Source organism: Caretta caretta, chromosome 1 (assembly GCF_965140235.1).
Source record: "Caretta caretta isolate rCarCar2 chromosome 1, rCarCar1.hap1, whole genome shotgun sequence".
Taxonomy (NCBI): Eukaryota; Metazoa; Chordata; order Testudines; family Cheloniidae; genus Caretta; species Caretta caretta.
In genome coordinates, this window is record NC_134206.1 from 264,100,738 (window position 1) to 264,119,362 (window position 18,625).

Consider the following 18,625-nt stretch of genomic DNA (forward strand, 5'->3'; position numbering starts at 1 on the left):
AAAAAAGAAACAGTATACAGAGATGTCAAGGTATTTATACAGCACTGTGTATCCTACAGGATTATAAATATGTTATAGACCCCTTGGACACAACACTATATGTAGGGTTGAGCTGATTTTTTTTCACTTAAAACGGTGATTCAGCCTCCTTATGTATGTGTCTTTCCTAAATTTACAACACTTACTAATACAGAATGAATTTTCTGAAAATGTATAAGTAAATATTAATATAGCTTTTGAATTAAAATTAAAAATAAGCCCTCTAAGAATGTCAGTAATTGCCTCACTGGTCAGAGATGTCAGACTCCTGGCCTACTTGATGTGCTTACATGGTATGTTCAAATTGAAAATGAAAGCTTAGATTTTGCACAAACAAAAAGTTAGTTTCTAGCCCTTTTGGTTATAAAGGGAACTTTCCAAATGTGATCTGAATGCAAACCAATACACTGTCTTCCTGAGTCTGCAAACAATCTGAAACAATGACTGAGAGGTACAAACTCCTCCATCTCTACTAATCTTACTGAATCCTGTATCATCCCAATCAAGAAAAGAATTAAAGGATAGCAATAAAATTAAAGCCAGTCAGCATGGTTTTATGGAAAACAAGTCTTGCCAAGCAAATCTAATTTTATTCTTTGAAGAGATAAACAAGCTTGGTTGATCAAGGTAATTGCATAGAGGTAATACAGACTTTTGTAAGGTGTTGACTTCGTACCACATGGCATTGTGATACAAAATTACCGTACACAATATCAGCAAAAGCACACATTAAGTAGATTAAGAACTGGCTAACTGACAGATCTCAAAAAGTAGTTGTTAATTGGGATCACTGACTGGAGGGGTTTATAAAGGGGTTCCACAGGAACTGATAATAGGACAGACGCTATTTAACATTTTTATCAATGATTTGGAGTAAATATAAAACTACTGCTGATAAAATTTGCAGATGATACAGAGTTTGGCAGATTGGTAAATAACGATGAGAACAGGACAGTCATACAGAGTAATCCGAATCACATGATAAACCAGGCCCATTCAAACAAAATGCATTTTAATACAGTCAAATGCAAGGTCATTCATCTAGGAACAAGGAATGCAAGCCATACCTACAGAGTAGGGGACTGTATTCTGGAAAGGATTTAGGGATCAAAGTGGAGCAACTATGAGCTTCCAGTGCTAGGCTGTGGCAAAAAAGACTAATGCAATCCTTAGATGTATAAACGAGACTAGTGAGTAGGAGTAGGGAGGTAGTTTTACCTCTGTACACAGCATTGGTGAGACCAATACTGCATAAAACTGGTGTCCACATTTTTAAAAGGATGGGGAGAAGTTGGAGAGGGTGCAGAAAAGAGTCACAAAAATGATTCAGGGGCTGGAGAAAATGCCTGACAGTGACAGGCTTAAGGAGCTTGATCTATTTCTGTTATCAAAAATAAAATTGAGAGGTGACTTAATTATTGTGTGTAAGTACCTTTACAGGGAGAAAATACTGGGTATTAAAGGGCTCTTCATCAGAAAAAAGCATAACAAAAAACAATGTCTGGAAGCTGAAGCCAGACAAATGCAAATTAGAAAATAGGCTTAAATTTTTAACAGTGAGGGATATTAACAGTGGAACAAAGCACCAAGAGAAATGGTGGTTTCTCCATCTATTGCTGTCTTCACATCAAGACTGGATGCCTTTCTATGCTCTAGCTAAACAAGTTTTGCTTTAACAAGTTATTGAGCTCAGTAGAAGGGTAACTGGGTGAAATTTAATGGTGTGTAACATATAAGAGGTCATACTAGATTATCTAATGGTTCCTTCTGGCCTTAAACTCTATAAATGTTAATTCTAAAGCCTCTTGATGATACTTTAATGCCAATATTAGCTACATAACAGCTGATAATTTTAATGGATGAAATGGGAAAGGGGCTTGAAGTGAAGCCTAGGAGGGTGGAACTTGGAGTTGATGCAAGGAAGGAAGCGCAGAGACAAGAAAAAAAATATGAGGTAGAGAAAGAGAATCAGAAGAGAACAGAGAGGGAAGAGAAAGAAAGAGTAGAAAGTGGAGATTACTTACCTGTAAATAGAGGTTCTTTGAGATGTGTGGTCTCTATCTGTATTCCACATATAGGATACGCATGTGCACCATGTGCCTTAATCTGGAATTTTTAGTAGGCAGAGTTCATTGGTCCACACGTGCACCGTAGCTCTCCTTATGCTCCAGATCAAGGGTATAAGGGACAGTGTAGGCTGACACCTCTCCAGTTCCTTCTTTTACCACAAATTCAGATAATCCTCAGCAGAAGGGATGAAAGGCTGGTAGTGAAATACAGATAGGGACCACACATAGAATCATAGAATATCAGGGTTGGAAGGGACCTCAGGAGGTCATCTAGTCCAACCCCCTGCTCAAAAGCAGGACCAATCCCCAATTAAATCATCCCAGCCAGGGCTTTGTAAGCCTGACCTTAAAAACTTCTAAGGAAGGAGATTCCACCACCTCCCTAGGCAACGCATTCCAGTGTTTCACCACCCTCCTAGTGAAAAAGTTTTTCCTAATATCCAACCTAAACCTCCCCCACTGCAACTTGAGACCATTACTCCTTGTCCTGTCCTCTTCTACCACTGAGAACAGTCTAGAACCATCCTCTCTGGAACCACCTCTCAGGTAGTTGAAAGCAGCTATCAAATCCCCCCTCATTCTTCTCTTCCGCAGACTAAACAATCCCAGTTCCCTCAGCCTCTCCTCATAAGTCATGTGTTCCAGACCCCTAATCATTTTTGTTGCCCTTCACTGGACTCTTTCCAATTTATCCACATCCTTCTTGTAGTGTGGGGCCCAAAACTGGACACAGTACTCCAGATGAGGCCTCACCAATGTCGAATAGAGGGGGACGATCACGTCCCTCGATCTGCTCGCTATGCCCCTACTTATACATCCCAAAATGCCATTGGCCTTCTTGGCAACAAGGGCACACTGCTGACTCCTATCCAGCTTCTCGTCCACTGTCACCCCTAGGTCCTTTTCCGCAGAGCAGCTGCCTAGCCATTCGGTCCCTAGTCTGTAGCTGTGCATTGGGTTTTTCCATCCTAAGTGCAGGACCCTGCACTTATTATTGAACCTCATCAGATTTCTTTTGGCCCAATCCTCCAATTTGTCTAGGTCCCTCTGTATCCTATCCCTGCCCTCCAGCGTATCTACCACTCCTCCCAGTTTAGTATCATCCGCAAATTTGCTGAGAGTGCAATCCACACCATCCTCCAGATCATTTATGAAGATATTGAACAAAACCGACCCCTGGGGCACTCTACTTGACACCGGCTGCCAACTAGACATGGAGCCATTGATCGCTACCCGTTGAGCCCGACAATCTAGCCAACTTTCTACCCACCTTATAGTGCATTCATCCAGCCCATACTTCTTTAACTTGCTGACAAGAATATTGTGGGAGACCGTGTCAAAAGCTTTGCTAAAGTCAAGAAACAATATATCTACTGCTTTCCCTTCATCCACAGAACCAGTAATCTCATCATAGAAGGCGATTAGATTAGTCAGGCATGACCTTCCCTTGGTGAATCCATGCTGACTGTTCCTGATCACTTTCCTCTCATGTAAGTGCTTCAGGATTGATTTTTTGAGGACCTGCTCCATGATTTTTCCAGGGACTGAGGTGAGGCTGACTGGCCTGTAGTTCCCAGGATCCTCCTTCTTCCCTTTTTTAAAGATTGGCACTACATTAGCCTTTTTCCAGTCATCCGGGACTTCCCCCATTCGCCACGAGTTTTCAAAGATAATGGCCAATGGCTCTGCAATCACAGCCGCCAGTTCCTTTAGCACTCTCGGATGCAACTCGTCCGGCCCCATGGACTTGTGCACGTCCAGCTTTTCTAAATAGTCCTTAACCACCTCTTTCTCCACAGAGGGCTGGCCATCTATTCCCCATGTTGTGATGCCCAGCGCAGCAGTCTGGGAGCTGACCTTGTTAGTGAAGACAGGCAAAAAAAGCATTGAGTACATTAGCTTTTTCCACATCCTCTGTCACTAGGTTGCCTCCCTCATTCAGTAAGGGGCCCACACTTTCCTTGGCTTTCTTCTTGTTGCCAACATACCTGAAGAAACCCTTCTTGTTACTCTTAACATCTCTTGCTAGCTGCAGCTCCAGGTGCGATTTGGCCCTCCTGATTTCATTCCTACATGCCCAAGCAATATTTATATACTCTTCCCTGGTCATATGTCCAACCTTCCACTTCTTGTAAGCTTCTTTTTTATGTTTAAGATCCGCTAGGATTTCACCGTTAAGCCAATCTGGTCGCCTGCCATATTTACTATTCTTTCGACACATCGGGATGGTTTGTCCCTGTAACCTCAACAGGGATTCCTTGAAATACAGCCAGCTCTCCTGGACTCCTTTCCCCTTCACATCTCCAAGAACTTCAAGTTACAGGTAAGTAACCTCCCTTTATTCTTCCTGTGATGGTCCTTATGTGTGTTCCACACGTGGGAGATTAACAAACAGTGGTCAAACGAGGTGGCTGCGAGGACACAGAGGTGATAGCTGATGGTAATACTGCTGTCCCCACAGCTGTATCTGTAGTTGAAGATTAGACCAAAGCATAATATCTTGTGAAGGTGTGCACAGAGCTCCAGGTAGCTGTCCTACATATCTCTAGTAGATGTACGTCTCTCAGAGATGCAACAGAGGTTCCTTGTGCTCTGGAGGAATGATCCCACACTCCTTTGGGGGAGGGATGTGAGCTAGTTGGTAGCACAGGATAATACAACCTGAGATCCATTTTGAAAGTCTCTGCACAGAGGCAGCAGAGAGATCAAGGGATCTAGCTATGGTAACAAATAATTTAGGTGTCTTTCTAATAACTTGTATTCTTTGTAGCTAAAAGGCCAGTGCCCTTCAGACATCCAGAGAATCTCTTCATCCAAGGCACGTGGTTTTGGAAAAAATACTAGTAAGCTGATGGTTTGACTCATATGAAACTTGGAAACTACTTCAGGGATGAATTTTGGGTAGGGACACAGTGAGACTTTTCATTATGGAAGGTAGTATATTGTGGGCCCACCATGAGTGCTCTCAGCTTGCTGGCTCTTCTGGCTAATGCTATGGTGATCAGAAAGGCCATTTTCATAGACAGATGGGCCATATAGTTTGTGGCTAGAGGATCGAAGGAAGGTCTGGTGAGAGATGAAAGAACAAAATTGAGGTCCCATTGGGACGCAAACTCCACCCATGGTTGAAAGTATCTAAGGACCCCCTTTAAAAATGTAGTTGTGACAGGATGAGAGAAGATTGTGCGATTATCAACAGGAGGATGAAAAGCATTGATTTCTGCTAAATGAACCCAAAGAGAACTAAAAGAGAGACTTGAAGGCTTAAGGGTAAATAGGTATTCCAGGACAGCAGGGATCCCAGCACGTTCTGGAGATAGCTGGCCTTGCTGAGCCCAAGAGGAGAAATTCCTCCATTTAGCTGAATAACATCTTCTAGTAGAGTCTTTCCTGCTTTGGTTAAGGGTGGATTGCACCATTCTGGAACATAAGTGCTCTACATCTGAGGCCCATCCAAATACGGGGCTCTGAGCTGCAGTAGTTCCAGATTAGGGTGTCTGAAAGTGTCCTTGTGGTGTGTTAGAAGGTCCAGAAATGGGCAGGTATTAATGGGCGGTTGAGATGAAAGCTTCATTAGGTCTGTAAACCAGAACTGTCTCAGCCAGCTGGGTGCAATAAGGATGATTTAAGCTCTGTCTTGATGGATTTCCCAAAGATATTAATGGAATGGGAGGGAAGCCATACCTCAGGTGATTTATCGTTTTCTCCAGTTTTGCCTCATCACTGTTTGATGAAGTCATTTATGACTCCTGATAATCTGAAAGATCTTTTTTGAACTTTCTTGTATTTTGGATATTGAAGAAGAAAGTGTTTCTGCTTCAGTCTCTCCTCTTTTACATTAGCTGTACAATAACTCCTCTCAGTGTTTAGGCTGTGTTTTGTAGCTATCAGTTTCCATTTTGTGTTTGACTTATCCCCTTTTCCCTCCTACATCCCATTCTTTGTTCCTCCATTCCTCATATCCCTGCTCTTTCCCTCTCTACATCCCTCCACTTCCTTTGTTTTTTTTTAATCTTAGAAATATTAAACACCAAACAGCAGCAAAGAAATGTTTACTCACCCTGTAGAGCAACTGTGGTTCTTCAAGATGTGTATCCCTATGGATGTTCCACTCTAGGTGCACTTATGCCCTCTGCACCTTTGATTGGAGATTTCTCATAGCAGTGTCTATTCGGCCTGTGCATATGTGTTACTCAGTCTTATGCTCCGTAATGCTGTTATATAGCATTGTGTGGGTGAACTTGCCCTCAGTTCCTTCTCTACAGTGAAGCTCCATCAGAGAACTCGGAAGCAGAGGGTAAGAAGGGTGGATAGTGGAGCACCCATAGGGACATACATCTGAAAGAACCACAGTTTCTGCACAGGGTGAGTAATCATTTCTTCTTCAAGTAGTGTCCCTATGGGTGCTCCACTCTAGGTGACTACTGAGCGGTTTCCTCTAAGGAGGAGTGGACTTCGGAGTTGAGTCCAGTATAAAAGAAAGTAAAACCAAGCCAAATGCAGAATCAGAAGCAGAATTGTGAGTTACTGCATAATGCTCAGCAAACATATGTATAAAAGTACAAGTCACGGCTCTCCATATTTCAGTGATGGGAATATTTTTGAGAAAGGCTGCAGAGGTGAAAACAAACCTCAGAGTGAATTCATATGAACAAGGATGCTTGAATATTACAAGATTGGTAGCAAGAACAAATGCAGTCAGATATCTACTTGGAAAGTCTGTTTAGAGATTGCAGACCCACTTGATCTGTCTGCGATTGAGCCAAATAATTTGGGAGCCTTTCTGAAAGGCTTAGTCTTGTCAAGATAGAAGGCCAGGGCTCTCCTGACATCAAGTGTATATAACAGCACCTCTTCTTTACCTACACAAGGTTTAGGGTGGAAGATTGGAACATAAATTGGTTGGTTAATATGGAACTTGGAAAATATTTTTGGTAAAAACTTGGAATATAGTCATAATGTGACCTTGTCCTTCAAAAATATTGTGAAAGGGAGATATGCCATAAGGTTCCCTATTTCCCCAATTTGACCTCATTGAGCCAATGTGATGACTACAAGAAATGCTATTTTCATCATTTCATACATGGAGTGTGTGAGCAGGAAGCCTTCTGGTCAAATGGTGATCTTGTAGTGAATTTAAGAACCAGACTGAGGTCCCAAATTGGAGTAGGATGCTTGACTGGTGGAAAGAGATTTCCAAAGCCCCTAAGAAACCTCATTGTCATTAGATGGGCAAATACAGAATAATCTTTCTTTGGAGAATGGAAAGCCATGATGGCTATTAGGTAGACTCTAACAGATCTCCACAAGAGCCCTGAGTTCTAGGGTGTAATCCAGTATATCTGGCAGCGATGAGGTTGTTAGTAGAATGTGTTTGAAGTCACACCAGCAGACATATTTTGTCCATTTCTGGAAGTAAGTGTAGCATGTAGACTGTTTTCTGCTGTGTAATAGCATTCTTTTTACTTCCTCTGAGCAGTTTATTTTTAATCCCGTGAATCATCGAGCAGCAATGCTTTGAGAGGAAGAAGTCTGAGATTAGGGTGAAGGATCTTCCCGCCTTTCTGGGAGAGGAGATGAGGAATGGCTTGGAAAGTGATTGGTGAGTAAACAGCCAGCTGTATCACGTAAGGAAACTACGCCTGTCTGGGCCAGATCAGAACTATTAGAATAACTCGGCCTTGTCTTTTTTTATTTTGAGAACTTTGGATATTAGAAAAGTTGGGGGAATGCGTATAATAGACCCGACAGCCACTAAAGGTGAAAGGCATCCCCCAAGGATCGATGACCCAGGCCACCTCTGGAGCAGAACCAGATGCATTTCTTGTTTATCACCATGGCGTACAGCTCTACTTGAGGGATGCCCCATTGCTGGAATATGTGGTGCAGTATGATGGAATCTATTTCCAACTCGTGGTCTTGAAAAAAGTGCCTATTGACTGTAACTGCAATCACATTCTGAACTCCTGGAAGATAAGATGTTGTGATGACAATCTGATTGCGTATGCACCAATCCAAGCTTGATAGCCTCAGCGCAGAGAGAGGGGGATTTTGCCCCTCTTTGTTGTTTGATGTAGAACATGAATGACATGTTGTCCATCATGACCTTTATGTGTTTGCCCCTGATTAGTCGTAGAAACTGGAAACAGGCATATCTGACAGCCCTGAGTTCCAGGAGGTTGATGTGCAGAGTGGTCTCTTGAGGCATCCACCTGCCCTGGGCCGTGTGAGTGTCCAGAGGTATTCCCCGCCCCAGCACAGGTGCATCCATTGTTACAATAACCATTGGTGAAGGGTAGGCGAAAGGTACTCCTGCACGAACATTGTGAGGATCTTTCCACCAACTGAGAGATTCCTTTATGAAGATGGGTATGGAAAGTAGTGTACTTAGACTGCGTCTGTTTGGTAAACAGTCCTGAGCCACCCCGAAGGCAACACATTTAGAATTTTGCATGATCTACAATGAAAATACCAGCTGCCATGTACCCCAATGGCTGAAGACAGTTCTTGGCTAGAGATTGAGGGCTGATTTGGCTATGTTGGATATACCCACGAATCTGTGCATTGGGAGGTACTGAACTGAGATGAGCTCTTGTGAATTCTAACTTTTGAACCGGGAGGGAGTGAATGGTCAACATGGATTTTTGAATGTTTAATTGTAGGCCCAATTTGAAAGAGAGGTCTGTGGCGTCTGAAGTTGCCCAGATGTTATGTCCAGGAAGCAACCTTTCAGAAGCCAATCATCTAGATAACGGAACACCAGAATTCCTTTTCTGAGGGGATGTGCCACTGTCACTCACATAACCTTCCAAAAGATCCTTGGAGCAGGTGATAGGCCAAAAGGGAGCACCCTGTACTGAAAATGATCCTGACAGACAGTAAAATGTAGGAATTGTTTATGTGAGATGGGTGGATCACTATATGGAAATATATATCTCCTTGGTCTAGTGACAGAATTATTGCTGCAAGTGTCACCATTTTGAATTTTTGTGCCTTCACAAAGGTGTTGAGTATACTTAAATCTAGGATAGGTCTCCAACTGCCATTCTTATTTTGGAATAAAATCCCTTTCTTCTGTGCTGCATGGGACTGATTCTACAGTTCCAAGAGTAGGAGAGAATATATTTCTTGTTGTAGCAGGTTCTCATGAGAGGGATCCCTGAAAAGGGATGGGGTAGGGAGGCTCACAGGCAGAAGAGAAGTTGAATGGATGGAGTACCCTGTGGAGATTATCTCTAAAACCCACTTGCCAATAGTTATGGACTCACAAGCCCGCCAGAAGTGGTAAAGGCAGTTGCCAAAGGGAGGAAGGCGGGTGAATCGATGCAGCTAGTAAGAATGGGGATGGTAACTCAAGACCTCAACCAACCCATCAAAATTGGTGCTTGGAGATGGAAGGCTGCGAGGTTGAAGGTTGAGAAGTGGGTGGTTTTCTTCTCTGAAACCTCTGTCTCTTATGTTGAGGATCATATGATCTCTGGGAGCTCGACAATTGGGCAGGACAGGATCTCTGCTCTGTCTGGGACTTACTGAACTTTCCCTTGTGGGCAGGTGTATAGACCCCGAGAGAACACAAAGTGGCCCTAGGGTCCTTTAACACACACAGAGATTTGTCTGTGCTGTCTATGAACAGTTTAGTACTATCAAAAGGTAGATTTTTAACCATATTTTGGACCTCCTTTGTAAATCCTGAGAGCTGGAGCCAGGAGTCCCTCCTCATAACTACTGCTGTAGAGACTGAATGGGCAGCAACATCAGCAGTGTCTAGAGAAGCCTGCAAGGATGTTCCAGTGAGAAGCTGTCCTTCTGCAATAATTGCCTGAAATTGCGCTCTATGTTCAGCTGGTAGGTACTCAATAAAAGAGTTCAGCTAGGTATAACTTGTATGATCGTATTGTCACCATTAATGCCTGTTTCTGAATTGTAAAGTAGCTGATAAATACAAATGTCTACCAAAGAGGTCAAGGCACTTATGGTCCTTGTGAGAGGGTGTAGAATTAGCATGAGTGTCCAAGATGTGCCTTCCATGTTTGTTAACTACATCAACCACCAAAGAGTTAGGAGAGGGATGAGAAAATACAAATTCTGAGTCCTTAGATGGAACATAGTATTTCTTATCCACTCTCTTCTATGTGGGCAGAATTGTGGCTAGGGTGTGCCAGATAACAAGGCCCTGCTGGACCTTGCAAAGGTTAACAGGTCGGGTAATGCGGGTAGATTAAGCTGTATGGAAGACGTCAAGCTGCTTATGATGTGGTTCTTTAACCTCCTCAAGAAGGATCTGCAAAGAGTCCACAATTCTCTTGACTAGTTCCTGAAACTGTTTAAAATGATCTACCAAGGATGGAGGAGTTGGCATAACTGCTTCATCCAGGGATGAAAAAGAGATGTTGGCTAGTGGAGAGACATCTTCATCAGCTCTAGCTTTCTGTTTCACAAAGGTTTCTTCCTGAGGTTCCAGTCTCCTAGAGAGGGAAGGTGATGAAGGCTGTCTATCACTGTGACAGGTGGTGCTAGAGGGCTAGAAAACTGCTGATGATAGGCTACACAAGGGTCAGTATGACCAAGGAGGCCAAGGAGACGGTGCATATGACATGGGTGGAAATAGCCATGGGTGTTCATACCAGCAAGATGGTGGTTGTGGCAATCTCTCACGAGTGGCACCAGTCTCTTCAGAGACCTCAGGAAAGGGGTCTCTATAAGAATGGAGAGGAGAGCCCTGCACAGATATTTGGAAGACTGAGGCAAGATCTTCAGAATTCACCTCTTCCAAATCACTCTGTACCGGTGGAGCACTGGAAGAAGCATGAGATGAAACCATCAGTACCAAGCAAATGTCCAGAGATCTGGAAGTCTGTGGTACCGAGAATATGTCAGAGCAGAGCAGTGGTGAGTCGGGCATCTTGAACACAGCAAGTGAATGCAGCACTCTTGGGGAAAGTGAAGCTTCTGCGTACCAAGAGTGTTGTCAGTACTGCATCCATGGCCTGCGCTGAAGCAATAGTGGCTGAGGAAGTTGACAGTACCATGAATCTCAATGCTCTGAGAGGAGTCCAGACAGATCTCAAGTGGATCAGATCTCAAGTGGACAGATCTCAAGATCTTTTTGATACCGAGAAGAAGTAGAGCTCTTCTTGCTACCTCGGCTCCACTGCCAGTACCAATGACCTCTTGGAGCCTGTCTTTAGGTCTGACAGCACTTGGTACTTGAGGAACAAGCAGTCTCGTGGGAACCAGGTTGGAGAGCAATGAGTGCTAAAATGGATGAGTCATTGGAGACCATGACTTCTTCGAGGTAGAATTCCTACCCGGAGAACTCAAAGGATGGTCTTTGGGAGTCATACAAGAGGAATCTTGGACCTTCCTCTTAAATACCCTTGAGGAATGAGGCTTGGATTCAGTGGACTTACTCAGAAACTGGCATACAGGGAGTGGCGGGTGGTCTCCTGGCCTGGGTCAAACGCTGGATGCAGTGAGGTCTCCATCATAAGGGGTCAAAGTTTGATCTCCTTGTTTTTTCTGTCTCTAGATTTTAATGACAGAAGTTGCACTTTTAGGAAATATGATATTCCCCAAGGCACTCACCTGTATTGCCTCCCGGCATGACAGGCAATGTTTGAAACCTGGAGAACTGGGCAGATCCTTCCAGTAAAGTAAAACTCCGGGACAGAAGAAACTATCTATAAAAATGTTTTTGTAAAGGTTTTTTTAAAACTACTATGGCTGTGATGCACTGTACCTCAAAGCAGCACCCAGTAACTTCGGTATTCATCATCTGTATATGGTTGTGATATTGCATTCAAAGCATGCCTTGTAAGACATCATCTGAAAGGTCATGATCTGCTAAAACTCATTGTTCTCTGTGTGTGTATATATATATATAATTGTGTATGAAGTTATGAGATTTTGCTATATAGTTGTTACTGAAATATGTTGTGAGTCTGGGACATGACCACAGCTGGCTTTCCAGTGGCAACAAGGGGGTGACCCACCCCCAAATGGGAGTTAAGCGACCACCACGAGCCATTGAACAGCAGGAGAATTGTAAACAAGAGAATTACAGTTCTGTAAGAGACAGTTGCGTAAGCACCACACAATGAAGGTTGCTCAACTCTGTGACTCAGCAAGACACACCAGGACATGTCTGGGCCAGTGTCTTTCCTGGGACATGAATCAAGAGTATAAATTAAGGGCCAGTGGCATCATGAGACCATCTCTTTCCTCCCCCACCTACTCTGAAGGCAAGAAGAATGCTGGGAACACAAAGACTTTGAACAGGGGAGATTGGTCCAAGACTGAGAAGAAAATTCAGCCTGTGTATTAGGAACTGTAACCTGCCTGTGACATCCAGTGGGGTGAGAAAAACTATTTGATTCAAATTTTGCTTAGTCTGAAAGGTTAGGATTTAGAATGAGTCTTTAAGGTAAAAAGAACAGGAGTACTTGTGGCACCTTAGAGTAACAAATTTATTTGAGCATAAGCTTTCGTGGGCTACAGCCCACTTCATCGGATGCATGCAGTGGAAAATACAGTAGGATGATTTTATATACACAGAGAAAATGAAACAATGGGTGTTACCATGCACACTATAACAAGAGTGATCAGTTAAGGTGAGCTATTACCAGCAGGAGAGAAAAAAAAAACCTTTTGTAGTGATAATCAAGATGGGCCATTTCCAGCAGTTGACAAGAACGTGTGAGGAACAGTAGGGGGGAAAAATAAACATGAGGAAATAGTTTTACTTTGTGTACTGACACATCCATTCCCAGTCTTTATTCAAGCCTAATTTAATGGTGTCCAGTTTGCAAATTAATTCCAATTCAGCAGTCTCTCGTTGGAGTCTGTTTTTGAAGTTTTTTTGTTGTAATATTGCGACTTTTAGGTGTGTAATCAAGTGACCAGAGAGATTGAAGTGTTCTCCGACTGGTTTTTGAATGTTATAATTCTTGACGTCTGATTTGTGTCCATTTATTCTTTTACATAGAGACTGGCCAATGTACATGGCAGAGGGGCATTGCTGGCACATGATGGCATATGTCACATTGGTAAACGTGCAGGTGAACAAGCCTCTGATCTTGTGGCTGAGGTGATTAGGCCCTATGATGGTGTCCCCTGAATAGGTATGTGGACGCAGTTGGCAATTGGCTTTGTTGCAAGGATAGGTTCCTGGGTTAGTGTTTTTGTTGTGTGGAAATCCTGGACGCCCCATCAACTCAGGCATTGGCACCCTGACAGCAGGATTGTCTGGCTATGTAGATTCCCTCCTCAGGCCCTATGCTACCAGCACTCCTAGCTATCTTTGAGACACCACTGACTTCCTGAGGAAACTACAATCCAGCAGTGATCTTCCTGAAAACACCATCCTAGCCACTATGGATGTAGAAGCCCTCTACACCAACATTCCACACAAAGATGGACTACAAACCATCAGGAACAGTAGCCCCGATAATGTCACAGCAAACCTGGTGGCTGAACTTTGTGACTTTGTCCTCACCCATAACTGTTTCACATTTGGGGACAATGTATACCTTGAAGTCAACGGCACTGCTATGGGTACCCGCATGGCCCCACAGTATGCCAACATTTTTATGGCTGACTTAGAACAACGCTTCCTCAGCTCTCGTCCCCTAATGCGCCTACTCTACTTGTGCTACATTGATGACATCTTCATCATCTGGACCCATGGAAAAGAAGCCCTTGTGGAATTCCACCATGATTTCAACAATTTCCATCCCACCATCAACCTCAGCCTGGACCAGTCCACACAAGAGATCCACTTCCTGGACACTACAGTGCTAATAAGCGATGGTCACGTAAACACCACCCTATACCGGAAACCTGCTGACCGCTATACTGCTGAAATGAATCTGGGGGTCATAGTGGATCATAAGCTAAATATGAGTCAACAGTGTAACGCTGTTGCCAAAAAAGCAAACATCATTCAAGGATGTATTAGCAGGAGTGTTGTAAGCAAGACATGAGAAGTAATTCTTCCACTCTACTCCTCGCTCATAAGGCCTCAGCTGGAGTATTGCATCCAGTTCTAGGTGCTACATTGCAGGAAAAATGTGGACGAACTGGAGAAAGTCCAGAGGAGAGCAACAAAAATGATTAAAGGGCTAGAAAACTCGATCTATGTGGAAAGATTGAAAAAATTGGGTTTGTTTAGTCTGGAGAAGAGAAGACTGAGGGGAGACATGATATAGTTTTCAAGTACATAAAAGGTTGTTACAAGGAAGAGGGAGAAAAATTGTTCTTGTTAACCTCTGAGGATAGGACAAGAAGCAATGGAGTTAAATTGCAGCACGGGAGGTTTAGGTTGGACGTTAGGAAAAACTTCCTGTCAGGATAGTTAAGCACTGGAATAAATTGCTGAGGAGGTTGTGGCATCTCCATCATTGGAGATTTAGACAAACACCTGTCAGGGATGGTCTAGATAATACTTAGTCCTGACTTGAATGTAGGGTGTAGACTAGAAGACCTCTCAAGGTCTCTTTCAGTCCTACGATTTTATGATTGTTGTCTACCAGCCTGCAGTGCCTTAAAATTTATTGCTGGGGAAGATTCCCCCACCCTGTTACATGATTTGCAATGGATCTAGAGGCTATCGGGCTTTCCTGCTGGTTAAGCATCAGTGAATAGAATAATTAGCTGCATTTAACATCTGTCACAAAGCCACCACATTGATTTTTCTGTAGCTTTAACCAAGGCTCACAGCAGCCATTCCAATCTGTTTCCAAGTTAATTAAACTGGAAAGGAAAATAAAAATGCCTCTTACAAATGGAATGTTTTATGTAACTGTCTTTAATGACAGCATTTATGACCCATTATGTGGTCTCTTTTTGCAACATGGTGACCCTACCCTTATTCCTGTCACGGTTTGAGGACCTTATTCCCATCACTATCATGGTGGGCTCCTTAAAATGGAATCTTTCCTTTTTTTCATATAAAACAAGTGGCCTACAGCCTATCAAATCATGCCAGACATTACATTGGTGGAAGTGGAAGTGATACAGGTGGAAGTTCTTGTTTGAAGACTTGGCCATGCTGGAGGAACACCTTTGTCTCTGCTGCAGTGAGATGATAAAAGGTAACTGAAGTTCCTGAGCTCCAGCAGAGAGGCCTAGTGATTTCCCCAGAGTTAGGCGCCTACTCCTTAGAAGCTGGGGAGAATTCAGAATCTCTTCTGGAGTAAGAAAAACCAAACCAAACCACTTACAAATATAAGGGTTATCCAGCCACCTTCATTTCAGGATCTAACATCAAAGGTCAGTACATAGGCTATTGGGCCAGTCTGCTTTAACATGGTTCATCTTCATCGGACCATGAAATGCTGATTTGGCAGTCAGTCAATCACACATTCACCCACCGCTGCAGTGAAATAAATTTGCCATCTCAATTGCCAGCCTCATCATAATGAGGCAACAAAGCCAAGCAAGAAGTTAGACTGAAAATCCAAATATAAGCTTTAATCAAGGTACAGACATCATAGTGTTCAATGAAATAGCTTGTCACAAGGTACAAAAATACTTTGTAAGTTAAGTAATTTTTCCTTCACAAATAATGTACAGATATTATGTACTGTAAGCCCTACAATTAATTTCTATATCATATCCATTGTGCATTTTCTTAGAATTTCATCTCCTTTAGGATTAAGTGGTCTATTCTGAAAAGGATTCTCCCCAGTTCCCTTTCCAGACCACCTTGAAACACAGCAGAGTATTTGCTGGGCAAAACTGTCAAGCAAACACATGATACATTGCTGTCTAAGGTAGTGACTGGCGAAGGGTCTGATCCTGTAAAAATACATGAATAACTTTATTGATGCGAGAGGTAAACTGGTGGGACAACGCACATGAGCAAATTTACTAACATGCACAAATATTTGCAGGATCAGGTTCTATAGCAAGAAAGAGCTCAGCCAATGAGAACCTCATGCTTTGAAAAGCAATCCCCCATATCTTGTAACTATCTTCCTTGAAAATAAGTAAGCAATTCTGGGGCCCTGCATTCGTGGTTGATTAGCTTCATGTTCAGAATTAATCTGACTTTGGCCAAGGGACAACAAATCCTTTTGGACAAAAAGGAAAGAGATAAAGAGGTTATAAATTGATCAGCAGGATCCATCTCAAAATGGATGTTGCTCAGGATGTGGTGTGTTCCACCCTGAAGTAGGCCAGGAATATTAAAAACATGTTAACTGTTAATGGTAAATTAATCACTAAGATAACACAATCCTTCTTCCATTTGCCATCACCACTCTTGTGCTGAAGCAGATTTGCTGAGTTACTTTAAAGATGATTCTTCTTTGGAGGCCAGAAGAACTATTTTAAAATATAAACCTCTCAAATTGCCACAGTACATCTTATGCAGTACTGTGGGAGCTGGTGCAAAGGAGTTTGGAGTGCCTGTGAGGGGCAGTTTGAGTTGCTGAACATTGGAATCAAAGTATGAAAAAGGTTGAGAACCCTTGAACTAGACACTGGGATTGATGTAGAACAGAAAAAATGCCACTCGGATCTGGGTGGGAAGAGCATGGAATTCAAATCCCTTCTGTCCAAAAGAAATCCTTCATATCAAAGTCATGGAAATTTTGTGCAGTCCAACTGCAGTACTCTTTTTGCTCCATTTGAGAGTTTGGCAGTCTCTTTAATGTTTGATGATAGGCCAGCGACAAATGAAGACTACAAGGAAGATGGGGGGGGAGGGTGAATGAAGGGGAGGGGCTAGGTTCCATGCCCTCCAGCTATGCACAAAAAGATGGCATCTGACCTGGTTTTCTTGGTGGTACTGTCTTAGACAGCCACTCTGTTTTCTTTGGCCCACTTCTTCATGATGCGGATGATATACTCTACCTGAGGGTTACCAGTGCTCCTTAGGAGATGTAACACTTCCCGCAGTGTCTCTCTGAGAAGACAGAAGACAAAGGTTTAAAGCAGGGTGACGATCACTTGGCTAGAAACAGCTGAAATTTTGGTGCATCTTTACATTTGAAGGATTGCAAAGCACAGACTCTAGGTATGCAATCTACTTCACCTACAACTGAGGAGGAAGGTGACAGCTAATAAACACCACAGTAAACCTACACAATTGTATGAGTCAAGAAATAAAGAATACTGTATCTAGTTGCAACTAGAAGGGAAATTCCAAATCAGCAAAAAATTATTATTCATATTGTAGCTTGCCAGGATATAAAAATTAACATTCCTACTCTTGCAAAAAAATGCCACAAGACATTTAACGGCAAATTGTTAGAGCTTCAGTTTTTCAGGCCATCTGACAGACAACTTCAACAGCACAGCAACCCCTATTTCAACACTGGCGCACCACTCAGCACTAATTAGTCAATGCGTTTTGACCACATGAAGCATTATGTATTTTTGATTACTAAGAAAGAAGAGTGCTTCCTTCAGAACATCACTCCCTGAAATACCCTATGTTTTCCTTGGAGGGTTCCCATTCAACTACTAACCAGATCAAATCTTGTTTAGCTAGAGATATCTGATGAATTAATTCATAGATTGAGGTGGTTTGCATTTAGGGGGAACAAGACCTGACATAATAAGTATATCAGTTTGTTTCTCAGATGTCTGCCATCTCCATGCAGAATTCAGATTTTGTGGAAGGATTAACTCAATTCCAGTTCAGAGATTGAGGTGGACTAGTGTATCTGCACTACCTTAGTAAGGGGCACTGTTAGAAAATGGAAGGCAGACAAGGGAGACAGTAACAGATGTGAGGGCTATGGGTGCTCCTGTTTTCTTGAAAGGTATGCATTTAAGAAAGCAACTGCAACTCCTCTTCTGTGTGGTCCCAAATGGGGGGAAAAATAAGAATTCTAGAGATTATATGAATCTTAACCGAAACGTAGAGGAACTCTGCCAGAGGGAAAATTGGACGGTGCATTAGTTAATGCCACTGCTTGCAGAGCTTGGTCACCCAGCAGCACAGTAGACTTTTTACTGCAGAACAGGAACAGAAGGCATCCCCTCTATCCTCCCCCATTCCCCTATCCAGTGAGGTAGACCAAAAGCAAAACAATCTATCAAATCAATGGGAAGGACCATTTCCTATTTTCTCTTGGAGGTTTAATCAAACCAATATCCAAGCTAAGCTTGGACTGAACAAAATTTGCAGAAATAGAGATTGGGCCTTCACTAAAAACATTCATTTATCATTCAGAAATATGTTCTTCGTCCTTTCTGGAGTTGTGAGTAACCATCCACCTATTTTAATTCTGCCATCCTTGAAATTCCAAGACCAAGGAGGAGTGGATAGACTTCCATCCACAAGCCATCAGTACCTCTCCCATATCAGTGAAATGAGGTCCTCCCTCCCTGCCTTTAGGGAATAAGCATGCTGCGTCTGTAGTTTAGTTACTACAAGAACAATGACCAGCAACCTATTTGGGATCCCTGCATTGCAGAGCACTAGCTGATGGACTATCCTCCACAACATATCCTGTCCCTGTTGGGCTGGAAGATAGAGACCAAAAATGGTTATTGAGTGTGCAACT

General features: G+C 42.8%; 1 protein-coding gene and 1 long non-coding RNA gene across 5 annotated transcripts in view; one reads left to right on the forward strand and one right to left on the reverse strand.

Annotated features, from left to right (window-relative positions):
- The window catches only part of LOC142070542 (uncharacterized), a 49,632-nt gene that overhangs the window by 17,698 nt on the left and 13,309 nt on the right, over positions 1-18,625 (forward strand). Inside the window, exon 3 of one of the 2 annotated variants that reach the window (XR_012666395.1) lies at positions 7,588-7,682. The exons of the other annotated variant lie outside the window; for it this stretch is intronic. This is a non-coding gene — a long non-coding RNA (uncharacterized LOC142070542). Of the gene's footprint in view, positions 1-7,587; positions 7,683-18,625 lie in introns of those variants that run through there. 2 annotated transcript variants of the gene reach the window in all.
- IFT56 (intraflagellar transport 56) overlaps positions 15,558-18,625 on the reverse strand; it is an 83,046-nt gene continuing 79,978 nt past the window's right edge. For all 3 annotated transcript variants that reach the window (XM_048835326.2, XM_048835327.2, XM_048835328.2), the window contains one exon: positions 15,558-17,016. In XM_048835326.2, coding sequence (XP_048691283.1) covers positions 16,905-17,016 — 112 coding nt within the window. In that variant the 3' untranslated portion in view covers positions 15,558-16,904. The remainder of the gene's footprint in view (positions 17,017-18,625) is intronic.